Source organism: Furipterus horrens, unplaced genomic scaffold, assembly GCF_987537825.1.
Source record: "Furipterus horrens unplaced genomic scaffold, mFurHor1.1.pri manual_scaffold_11, whole genome shotgun sequence".
NCBI lineage: Eukaryota > Metazoa > Chordata > Mammalia > Chiroptera > Furipteridae > Furipterus > Furipterus horrens.
In genome coordinates, this window is record NW_028327181.1 from 7929554 (window position 1) to 7941837 (window position 12284).

General features: G+C 51.2%; 1 protein-coding gene across 8 annotated transcripts in view; it reads left to right on the forward strand.

The window, feature by feature from the left end:
- Positions 1 to 12284, forward strand: part of RNFT2 (ring finger protein, transmembrane 2) — a 56864-nt gene that overhangs the window by 43148 nt on the left and 1432 nt on the right. For 4 of the 8 annotated variants that reach the window (XM_090290881.1, XM_090290882.1, XM_090290884.1 and 1 more), the window contains one exon: positions 10458 to 10590. In XM_090290881.1, the coding sequence (XP_090147007.1) occupies positions 10458 to 10590 (133 nt within the window). Of the gene's footprint in view, positions 1 to 411; positions 891 to 5334; positions 6548 to 10457; positions 10591 to 12284 lie in introns of those variants that run through there. The other 4 variants (XM_090290885.1, XM_090290886.1, XR_016513948.1 and 1 more) reach the window with 3 other exon arrangements.

Below are 12284 nucleotides of genomic sequence, written 5' to 3' on the forward strand. Positions count from 1 at the left end.
AGCATCCTATCAGACACCAGGGAAGGGAGGCAGAGGGCACACAGACCCTGTCCCCTCCTCTGGAAGCTCGCGGCCTCCTTGGGGAGACAGACACATACATAAATAACTATGAAACGAGGCAGGCGGTGATAAGTGCTGTGTAAGAGAGATTCATGCAGCCTCCCAGGGGGCCAGGAGAGACAGAGATGAGCTCCAGGTTGGAGAGGCTTTCGGGAGGAGGCAGAGCCTGAAGCCTGGAAGGAATCAAGAGCATATGGCTTTCCCACCAGCACCACCTTCTAGGGGTGAGAAGACAGGAGGTGGGGTCCTTTTTTGGCATCAGCAAAAAAAATTTTTTTTTTTTTTTTGCTTTTGCTCTTTCGGGAGTACAGCAGGTTTGCTTTTCATTTTTTATTTTATTTTAAAATCAAGGCTATATTTGCATGATCCAAAATCCAGACTGAGGAATTCATGAGAGAGCAGGCATGACCACCGAAGGCCCTGTGAGAGCCGGGTTGGATCCCGGGACAGAAAGAGCGGGAAGCCTGGTCTAATGGAACCCTAACGGAGCCTGGAGCTCAGTCGGTGGTGATGTATCAGTGTGGGCTCCTTGGCTTTGGCCAGTGTGCTGTGGAATTGTGAGATAGTGTTAGACGAAATGGAAACTGGGTGAGGGGGTATGTGAGGCCTTCCCGTACTAACTGCGACTTTTCCGTTGGGCTCAAATTATTCCAAAATTAAAATTTTATTTTAAAGAAGTCTTAAAGATATGAAAAGAAAAGTGATGACAGGCCTCCTACCCTTGTCCCTAGCTCCCCAAGTCCCCTAAATACCCACACAGGCAATTACTGTCCCTCTGTATTTTCCCAGAGATGCTTTATAAACATATACATATATACGTTTATACACACACACACACACACACGAATATGTCTTTTTCAAAAAGACATAAGCTGTAGCATATTCTCCCCAAGCTGTATCCCGCATCTTCCCTTTTTGACTTAAAACTCTCTCTTTAGAAATTGCCACCTACTTACCTATCATCCCATTTTGGGGATACACCCCAATTTGTTTAACCATTCAACTCTTGATGGGCATCGAGGGGCTGGCAATCTTTTGCTATTACAAATACAGCTGCCAAGAGAGCTCAGAAATGGGGAGACGTAGAGTCCTACCTGGGCCTGTTCATGTTGAATAAATGAGTTAATTCAAGGGAAGCATTTACAATCACGCCTGGCACGTGCTTGGGGTTCAATAAATATTAGTTCTGATTGGCACGCCTTCCGTGTCACACGTGTGCGAGCTCCTGGCAGGGTAAATTCCCGGCGGTGGTATCACTCGGTCGGAGACAGTTTCGACAGATACTGCTGAATCGCCCTCCCCGAAGAGCGCATCCGCTTACGCGCCCAGTGCCGAGTGCGGCACGGCCTCTTGCCCCCCTCCCTCAGCAATCACCGCGTTATCGGGTCTTTTCTGAGCTTTGCCAGTCTGACAGGTGACAAGCGCTATCTCCGTGCAGTTTTAATTTGCATTTCCCTAATTATGAGCATCTTTCCCCGTGCTTCCGAGCCATCTGTGTTTCCTTCTCAGGAGCAGCGAGTGTTTGAACATGATGTCAAGGTGAAAGCCTCCGTTCTTCCTTTCTGGCAATCTCTGCAAGCCTTAGTCTGTTTGTCTGTCTCCCGTTCTTCTCCCGGTACCATTCCCCCTTTCCAGAGCCGGATTAGAAGAGGGCTGGACAAGACCCCGTGGTCCCAGATCTAGGAGCCACAAGCACACCCATGTTGGTGGAAGCCCAGAAGCACGGCCAGGCAGGGCACATGTCTCATGTGGGTTCACTGCTGGGGGCGGGGCCGGGAGCGGCGGAGCTGACTCCCACAGGTGCAAGGGCCTTGTTAATTCCTAAACACATTCAGCGAATGAACAAATGAACGTATGAGTCAAAGGCTTCTTGACCAAGTCTTCCCTGACTCTGCTTCCCCAGACTAGTTGGTGCCCCTGGCTCTGGCCCTGTAGACCCCTGTGGTTTTCCTTCATGGCACTTACCCCAGTTGTCGGCTGAGTAGTTAGTTAGGCTATTGGTTGTGTGAGGTCTGTCTCCTCGTTGCCAAACTATAAGCAATTTGAGAGTGGTAACCGTGTCTATATCTTGTGTAGCAGCAGAGTCACAATACTCACTCAGAAAATGTTGGACGGAAGGAAGGAAGGAAGGAAGGAAGGAAGGAAGGAAGGAAGGAAGGAAGGAAGGAAATGGGACGGACGGTTGGGATGCAGGTGGGTGGTGGCCAGGTAGAGGGGTAGGTGAGTGAGTGCAAAAATGTGTGGATAGAGGTGTAAGTGTGTGGGTGACTGGGTGGCTGGGGAAATGGATGGACCGATGGGTGGGTGAATAGGTGAGTAGACGAGTGAATGAAAAGACGGGGGGATGCAGGGATAGGTGGGTGGCTGGATAGTTGGATAGATGGATGGATGCATCAATGGATAGATGAACAGGAGGAGGAAGAGCCCACTAGGCTAAAGGAACATCCTGTCTCCCCTTCAAAGGGTCATCAAGTTAAGGTCAGTGTGTCACTCATACTCACCCACGCTCACCCCCCAGAGCCAAGGCCTGGGAAGCAAATTGTCCATTGAAGCCAGTCAGGCAGACACTGAGCGTGCCCAGAGGTTAGACCTGTTGCTCACATGGAACACACTTGCCCAGTTCATCACTCCGCAGTATTTATGGCGCGCCTCCTGCCAGCCCACAGGGGGTCAGGGAAAAGGCCTTTCGAGCACAAAGACAGGAACTTGGCTTATTGCAAGGACTCCCTGCCAAAGAGAAGAGTCAGAGTGTGACTAGGAAACAAGCTGCCCTCCAGTTCTTGGCCAGTCCGAGTCTGGTGGGGTTTTTTTTGTTTTTTTGTTTTTTGTTTTTCTTTGAGTGTTGATGATATAAAAGAAAGAGGGCAAGAGGAGGGCAACTCCTGTTGATCTTGTGCTTCTTGGTGCCTTGCACTTGATGCTCCGTGATAGGCCTTACCTGCTTCCATTTTTACAGACACCTTGGTGGGGAAATAGCAACCCTACGGTTACTCAGAACGCCTGCTCTGAATCTCTGAGCAAAACCTGGGGGGTCCCGGTGGAACTTGGGGTGAGAGTGGCGTGGCCACTCCAACCCAAGGGTCTCCTCACCCAACTCCATGCTCCAGGAGGCACAGCTGGGCAGCACTGCCTTCATCCCCCCACTGACCCGAAACCCAGCCCATCCTTCCCGTTTCCAGCCCAGAGAGACCTCTCCTCCCCCACCTCCTCGCCCTGCAGCAGCTCAGCCCTTTCTCCAGTGGATCGTGAACTCCTCTGGGGGATCTGTATCCTTTGAGTCCCTTACTTGGGCACCAGACTCTGTCCTGCCTAATACTATGAGGAGGAGGCTGTAAGCTCCTGGCGGTCAGGGACCCGGTCTCCGTCATTCTGGTATGTCCATAATCTCCCATCAGCCCTGGCGTTCATTTGTCGGCTGCGCTGTCAGAGCCCCCATTCTGTGCAGGCTCAGGGCTGGGCAGTGGGAGCGTGACAGGAAGTCACTGCCCTCGGGGGCAGCTGCTGGGCCCACTGACCTGTGGGGTCCTGCCCCTCAGACCACAGTGAGGATCCAGGCATGGCCTTCAAGGCTGTGTGTGGCTGGCTCACTTTCTCTCCCCCTCGCCCCCACGCTCGCCTCACTGTAGCCACAATGGTCGTCCTTGAGTACCTCAGACACTTTCCTGTCTCAGGAGCTTTGCACAGCCTTCCCTTCAGCCTGCAATGCTCTGTCCCCACCCCTCTCTTCACCCAGCTGACTCCTTCAGGCCTCAACACAAGTGTCCCTACCTCCAGGAAGCCTTCCTTGAGGACCCCCCAGATCAAACTGGCCCCATGTTACATACCCTTATAATATCATGGAGCTCCTTTAGAATACTCCATAATTAGGCTCCTACTGCATACCACACGAGGAATGGGTTTACAAGAAGCTTCCAGTCTGGCATAGAGAGATAGATAATAAACAATAGGCAGAACATAATCATATCACCATGTAATAACCAGCACGTATAGAATACTTACTATTGGCCAGGCATAGTTCTAAGTGCTTTCTTTGTTATTTTTTTAATTTATTTTTTCCTTTGTAAAGAACATTTTATATTATATCCTCCACACTTTTTATTTTGAGAAATTTTAAACCTACAGAAAACTTGAAAGAAGAATGAACACCCTGTGTGTCCACCTAGATTTACTGACCATTAACATTTTACTACATTTGTTTTTCTTGTGTAAATTATCCCCCTAAACCAGTTCAGAATAAGTTACTGACATTTTGATTCTTCATCCCTAAATATTTCGGCATACACTTCCCAAGAACAAGGACATTCTCTCCCATAACCACAACCCTACTAGCACACCCAGAAACTTGAAATTGATATAAAATGCCAATATTCAAATTTCTCCAGTTGTTTTTATAATATCCTCCATAGCTAAGGTTTTTACCCCCATCCAAATCCAATCAAGAATCACATACTGCACATGATTGTCATGTCTAAGTGCTTTTAATCTTCCTGAGGGGAGTGCTGTGATCCCCATTTTACAGATGAGGAAACTGAGGCACAGGGAGGTTAAATCACTGGTCCAAGTTAAAGCCAGAAAGTGGTGGAACTCGCTAATGTTTCCAATCTCCCTGAGTTTCTCTTTACCGCTGTGGTCTCTTCTCAATCCAGCTGCTAAAAGGATCTTTTTAAAATGCTAATCATATCAAGTCACTGCTCTGCTCAAAGCCCTGCTATGGTTCCCACTTCTCTCAGAATAAAGGCCCAAGTTCTCACAATGGCTCCCCAAGGTCCTCTATAATCTCTGATCTCTTCCCTCTGCCCCCACCCCGCCCCCGCCGCCACTCACCATGCTCCAAGCTCAGCCACACTCTCCTTGCTGGTCCTCCAGTTCGCTGGCACTCACCTGCCTCAGGGCCTTTGCACAAGCTGCTTCCTCAGCCTGGAGCACTCTTTTCCCAGATATCACCAGGGCTAACTCCTCGCCCTCCTTCAGGTTCTACCCAAATGTCACTGCCAAATGTCACTGTCTCGGCGAAGTCCTCCCAAGCTGCCCTGCTTAATGGTGCAGCGCTCTGTCCCCCGCTTCCCAGCATTTCCAGCTTGGCAGTTACAATTGACGTACTCTTCATGTTAGAGACTCATTGTGACCGTTGTCTCCCGCACGAGAGCGCAAGCTCCAGAAGGGCAGGAACTGTCTGTTTTGTTTGCTGCTGCATCCCCAGCTCCTAGGACCGAGGGGGCCGTGTCGTGGGCGCCCTGTAAAGCCCCCGGGTCGTACTGACCGCTGTCCCCGCAGCACGTGTTCTGTGAGGAGTGCCTCTGCCTGTGGCTGGACCGCGAGCGCACCTGCCCGCTTTGCCGCTCCGTCGCCGTGGACACCCTGCGCTGCTGGAAGGACGGGGCCACCTCGGCGCACTTCCAGGTGTATTAGGACTGAGGCTTCTGCGCGCCCAGGGAGATGGCCCAGGGTCAGCGTTGTTGCGTCCAGCGCCGGGGACTTCCTGGGAAACAGGCCACGAGCACTGCCGTCCCGCCTGCCTTCCTCCACCTCCTCCCCTAGAGCCAGGCCCCTGTCCTCCCCACCTTCACCTTCGCGTCTTGCTCTGTGGCCTAGTGCGTGCGTCCTTCCTGAGAACAGGGGGGCCTCCTAACCCAGACTCGGTCTCTGCCCAGGTAGGTTCCCCCCACCCCCACTCCAAGTCAAGGAACCAGGAATAGACAGAGTCCTGCCTGTTGACGATTTTAACTCAAGCTAACCAACCACCTGGTCCTGCAAACTGGGGAGGGGCCTGGATGGAGATCACTGCCTGCCCCCAGACGGCCCAGGTCTGTGGGTTAGGATGACTGCAAAGTCTTTTCAGGCAGGGCATCAAGCATCCTGTGTGGACGGCCTCCCGGGACCCTCACAACGCCTCCGGGGTTGAACAGCTGAGGAAACGGAGGCACAGAGCTCCGTGGGGTCACTCTGCCAGGCTCACCCAGCTCGCCGTGGCGGGCTGAGTCTCCAGCCCAGGCCTGTCTGGCTTCAGAGCCGGCGCTCCTAACCACTGGGCTGACCCGCTGCTCAGACACTGCAGGTGTGGGGCCCTGGCAGACATGGTTGTAAAAAGCAGGAGAGGTGACCTTGATGCCCGCGGCTGGCCCAGGTGCACAGGCGCCAGGTGGACTGCGTCTCTGGAAATTGAGTTGCGGCTGGGTCCACGGAAAGACTTGGTCCAGAAATCGCTTTCTTTCCAAGCTCTGGGCTGGGGTGCTGAATCACGTGTGAGGACCAAGGAAGGCCAGCTTTGGCCCAGGTGCAGGTACCACTGGGTCTCCACACCCACCCTTTTTTGTCTTCACTTCCTGTTCTTGTCCCCTTCCTCCTCTAAGCCTCAGACTTGTCAACAGCCCCCTGTGGACGTGACCTCTCCCCTGGCGGCCTTGAGAGCAAAAGGGACCATCCATGTGAGGGACTGGTCCACAAGCCAGGACAGTGGCAGACCAGCGCGGCAGCAATCAGGGTTCCTGCAGTCTCTCCATCAGAGCTGCTAGTCTCCATAGCAGAACCGCTTCCCTCCCTGCTTGGAGATCTGGGCGAAGATGGCACAGGTGCGCCCACAGGAGCCACTGGGATCGTGCCTGTCCTGCCCTTCTCCCAACCTTCTTTTCCCAGTGACAATCTCCGCACCATGGTGTTTCCGAGGACAATCTGGGTGGTTAGTGAGCAGACTAGCAAGAAAGCTGCAGGGGAATTGGTGCGGACCCTACTGCCTCCTTGCTCTCAGCCAGTGTTAACATGGCGCACCCATCCCCAGTCAGTTCGGGATATTTGCCCCTGTGTGCTAGCAGGCCAGGACCTTTTCTTTTCCCTGGCATCCTGGCTCTTTCCTGGTACCCAGCAAGACATCCCTTCCAGGGTTGCGTGGCATCTTTCAAGCTCTGTTACTATGGCAATGGCCACAATGGTACAGTCCCACTTGCCTGGATAATCAAGTCAGAAAGGGAAGTGGAGGGAAAAAGAACCCAGTGGACATGGCTTCTCTGCTCCCCCTACTTTGAGGAAGAACCAAAGGGAAGGAATACAAGCTTCTGCAACTGTTTTTCTATCAGATCTCCCTGCCTGCAGCTGCCATCAAAGAGGCACGAGGAATTGGAGCTGAAGAAGACTTACCAAAGTGGCAGCGGGTGACTGAGCAGATAGCGCAGTCTGTTGGGAGTCAGGCTTGCAATTCTGTTTCTTTTTATTTATTCATTGAAGTTATTGGGGTGACATTTGTTAATAAATTATATAGGTTTCAGGTGTACTATTGCTATAATACATCATCTGGATATTGTATGTTCATCACCCCAAGTCAAGTCTCCTTCCATCACCATTTGTCCCCTCTCTACCCTCTTCTACCTCCCCTCACCCCTCTTTCCCTCTGGTAATCACTGTACTGTTGTTCTCTGTCTCTCTGAGTTGTTTTTTTGTTTTTGTTTCATTTTGCTTAATCCCTTCACCTTTTTTACGCAGCTCCCCAACCCTCCTACCTTCTGAGAGCTGTCAGTCTGTCCTCTGAGTCTGTTTCTATGTTGTTTGTTCATTTTCTTAACTCTGCCTGGCTTTGAGAACTCACTTCAGCTCCCTGTAGCCATCTCCATGGTGATGAAACCTAGTATATTATTTACCGGATCTCGGAAAACTAACAATGTTGATTACTGTGAATACATCAGTGGTTTAGCCAGTTACACTCATCCCCCGCCCCCTCCCCCAATACACACACACACACACAAAATTCTCTGACATTCTGCAAATAACAAGCCATGCCTCTGACACTATAGTGTCACGTGTGGGGGACACTCAGGGGAAGGTTGGATGACTCAGTGTAGGATTTTATTTATTCATCCCCTACCCTCCAGGGAAAGTCCAGTCTAGAAAGTTCCTTTCGGGCGGGAGGGTTTAACTTCTGCTCTAGGGAGGAAGAGCACCCAGTGCAGGGTTTTCCAAATGTCAGGCCAAACGTGTTCCCCAGCCCAAGTGTGAGAGCTGCCAAGGGTCACTGTTGGAAAAGAAGAACAATGCCACTCTCCTTGACCCATCTTGGCTCTGCAGCTCATTTCTGTAAGCAGAATGAACGAGTGTCAGATCGGAGTACCCTGCCCTTAATATTTTATGACTCACTGACTCAAGTTCCATGAAGTGCTTGGAAATGGCCCTCTGCACGTAAAATGTCTTGAGTATAATGAATGTGAGGGACTACCAAGGCAAGCTTGGGCCTGGATGTCACAGACTCCTCGCGTTCCAGAGCACGTGAGGGGCGCTGGGACACCCCTAGGCTGCTAGGACTCGGCCTGGAAAGAAGAAATGTAAAGCGAGTCCTAGAATCTTTCACTACTTTTGCTGTGGGCCAAACAGCCGCCTTTGGTGTTTTTAATGCCCCCTAAGTTTCCTTCTGCCAATAAATAACCCCTGTCGACGAGACTTCCGTTCCTGGTCTTGAGTCTTCGGTCGCCCCTTGCAGCCAGGTGGGACCATTGCGGGGAAATGCAAGGAAGCCCTTGGTGCAGTGGGTGGCCAGCTGCCACTGGATGTTCCCCAGAGCAGCCCCGCTGAGTGGTACATGATGTCTTAGGGAAGTGGGCCCAGGAGAAACCAGTAAGGGCAGGAGGGCAAGCTCGAGGGAGCCTTTCCGAAAAGTCGCTGCTCAGCTGGGTCCCACAGGGGGTCTGGAATCCCAGTTGCACCTAAGAGTTTGTCCCACCCTGAGGTCTTTGTACTCCAATGCTCAATCCTTGGCAATGGGTTGATTGGGATCGGGGGGGACTCTCAGGCGCTCCACTGAGGAGGCCCCAAGTCTCGGAAGAGGCCAGGGGCCACAGAGCACACAAAGGTACAGGATGGAGCACAGAACTGGGAGAAGAAATGTGGGCGTGGCGCCCACAGTGCCCGCTGCCGTGGTTAACTATAGGTTGTATGGACCTGGCATGCATAGGCTGATGGACGAAGGCTTTTCCAGGAGCCAGATTCTGATGGGTATTTAAAACGTAAATGACAGCCCTGGCCGGCGTGGCTCAGTTGGTTGCAGCGTCATCCCATAGACCAAAAAGGCGTGGGTTCGATTCCCAGTTGGGGTACATACCCAGGCTGTGAGTTCAATCCCCGGTCAGGGTATGTAGGAGAGGCAACCAATAGGTGTTTCTCTCTCATCAATGTCTCTGTCTTTGTCTCTCCCTGCCCCCTTCTCTCTAAAAGCAATGAAAAAAAATGCCGTCTGGTGAGGATAAAAAAATTAAAATTAAATTACAGTTGACCTTTGAACAGCACGGGGGTTTTGGGTGCCAACCCCCCCCCTCCCCCGCCACCATGCAGTCAACTGTAATGGCATTAGGTCACAGTTCATGCCTCTCAGGACAACGTTATGAAGCTGCCACAAAAACATCATCAGGCAGAGCTTTTTGATTGCAGTTACTTGAAAACCAATTCAAATGTGGCTTAAATAAAAGGACTTTATTTGGTTCTTATGACAGGAGGAGTCTCAGGTACGGCTGGACTCAAAGACTCCAGAGATGATGTTTGTGTCTTTCCAGCCCTCAATTCTGCTTCTGCGGAGGCGGTTTGATTTGCAAGTGGTCAGATCCTGAGTGGTGGTAAGGGGACGGGAGCGGCTTTGTGCTTAGGTTCTTCCAGCTTCGCAAACCCAGCAGGGAACTTCTGCTTCCCCAAAGCCCCAGCAGGAGTCCGGGGTTGACTCCTTAGTTTGTCCTCTGGGTGAGGCATTGAGCCCAGGAGGTGGCGACAGAAGTGTGTGGGAGGACTCGGAGTCATGAACTGAGAGTGGGGGAGGGGTGGGTCTCTAAAGAAAAAAGAGAAGGTCTGTTATCTAGAAAAACATCTTGTCCTCAACCCACTATTCCTAGGGAGAGACTAGAACTTGGTCTCTTGGTACATCTCACTCAGACCAGGTAATTGCAGGTGAAAGTACCTCACCAGCGTGGCCCATCTGCCCAGAGATGGAGATATCAATGTGTAGGCTCGTTAGTTTATCTACATGATGACATATATGTGACGGTTTTGCACATGACCTTGAACTTGAACTGTTGGGCAAGTTCCCCCAACTAGTTGCCCATTGCAAGGGTACTGTTTAGGTCAACCCTCCCCTTGGGGGGTTCTCAGGAGCATGAGACAGAGAAGGGAGGTGAGTGTGTGACCTTCCTTTTGCCCCTGGGAAGGATGGGGTGTGCAGCCAGACCCTCCCATAGTCTTTGGGGACCAACTTTCCACAAGGAAATGAAAGTGCAAAGGCCTTTAGCTGGAAGTGCACAACCAGTTTTTTAATAAAGTCATTACAAATATGTACAAAGCGTCTCCAAGGTATGAAATTCCTCTTACAAAAGAGCAAATGAACCAGCAAGGCCAGAATTCAGAACAAAGTGTTCCCACATTTACTGCCCCTCCAGCTGAGCCAGAGGCCTCACCGAGGTTCCAAACACCCCGCAGCCGTCCCTGCCACACGCAGGCTCCTGGGCGCTTCCAGTGCAAAAGACCTTGGGAGGAACTTGGGGATCACAACAGGGAGAGGACAGGAAGGAGGTAAGAAAAGCTTCCCGTGTCCTAGGAAGTGAGTCAAACAGGCCCTGTTTTCAAATTAGAAATTCCTCCCAGGGATCTTACAGAAACCAGAAATACAAAGGTCAGGGGACAGATACATAAAACCTCAACTAAACCATCCAGCCTGCCCTGCAGTGTCCCCAAAAGCAGCACTACTTACTACAGTGGACCTAAGTCAGGCCCCCCTGCTCCCTGCTGGGGCCCTGGCTGGGCTTGCCCTTGAACTAGCAATGCCTTGGGACCGGCTCAGGGAGGAATCCAGCATTAACAGGGCGATCAGCTCGTGAGATTGGCGAGGGGGATGGGTGTTCGTCACGCAGTCCTGAGTCCAAATCTTGGCTCAGCACTTCACCCTTTGTGCCACCTCTCTGAGCCTCAGTTTCCTAAACTGTAATATGAGAATGATAATAGTACCGTCTTCCAGAGTGGGGTGAGGACTCACTGAGGGGAAGTGTGTCAAGCACTCGGCGGAGTGCTGGGGAGCAGTAAGCACTCCATAGATGGCAGCTCATGTCATTACTGTGTGAAGCAGCAGCAGCCTCTTCATGCTGGCAAGGAGTCGGGATCGCAGGCTTTTTCATTGCCTTCATGGTAGTGTGGCGCTCAGTAAAGATAAATGCTCTATATAAATGCTCTAGAACAACCTGCCAGCAAGGCTTCGGGTCATAGACAAATCTGTGAAAAACTGAACCAGACTGGGAAGTGACGCGCCACATCATTTGTTCTAAGCAGGGCTGCCCCTCCACGATAAATAAGTGAGTCTCCTCTCAGATGGAATTCTACAACCTGGCACATTGTAGGTACTTGATAAATAGGTGTTCAATGAATTAATTAAAATTTCAAAAAGAACTTTCAGTTTAAGCTTAAAATGGACACTTTGACATCAATTTCCTCTTTCTATCAGCTCCCATGGGACTAGGCCAGGGTATCTAGCTTGCCCCCCTCAACCCTCCCCCAAAGCTTCTGACCCTCTGATTGGCCCGGGGGTACTTAAGGGAACATTCAGAAGAGGAGCCGATATCAACATAGAAGAACAAAACCTGTCTTCTGGTCACTGCAGCTTCTAATACCAGGTGGACACTCAGAACGCCCACAATGGCAAACCAGTGTCCCCAAAAGATGCTTGTGTAGCATCAGAGGAGGTCTCCCCCCATTTCACAGCGAGGGAAAGTGATATTTTATCACTGTCAGAAACATAATAAAATAGAGCTAGGCGTACATGAGATCAGATACATAAATTGTGAAATCAAAGTCACAGCTCCATTGTTCTGTGACAGTATTCTTTCAATCACCATTTGCCATCAAAATAGAACAGAATTTTAAAAATGAGACTCCTAGTAGAAGTGGAAAAGAAGTCTCCAGCATCCCAAGGAAAAAGGGGAAAAATAGGAATTGGGTTCTCCAAGACACTCATGGCCCAGGACCATGGACAGCAGCCAAAGAGCCACATGGGCTCCCCCCAAAGAGACTGGTTACTGGAGCCACAGCTATGCCAAATGTAAAGGGGACAAGAGATATTCTTTTATTGAGGATGATGGGGTGGGACAGAGAAGCTTCCAGAAGGGGAATGGATCTGCTTTGGAATGTTGAAGTCCCAGGAGGCTCCAATCCCCATGGCTCTTGGACCCCCACCCTTGAAAGCAACCAGCGCTCCAGGGAAGGCCCTTCCGCTTGCT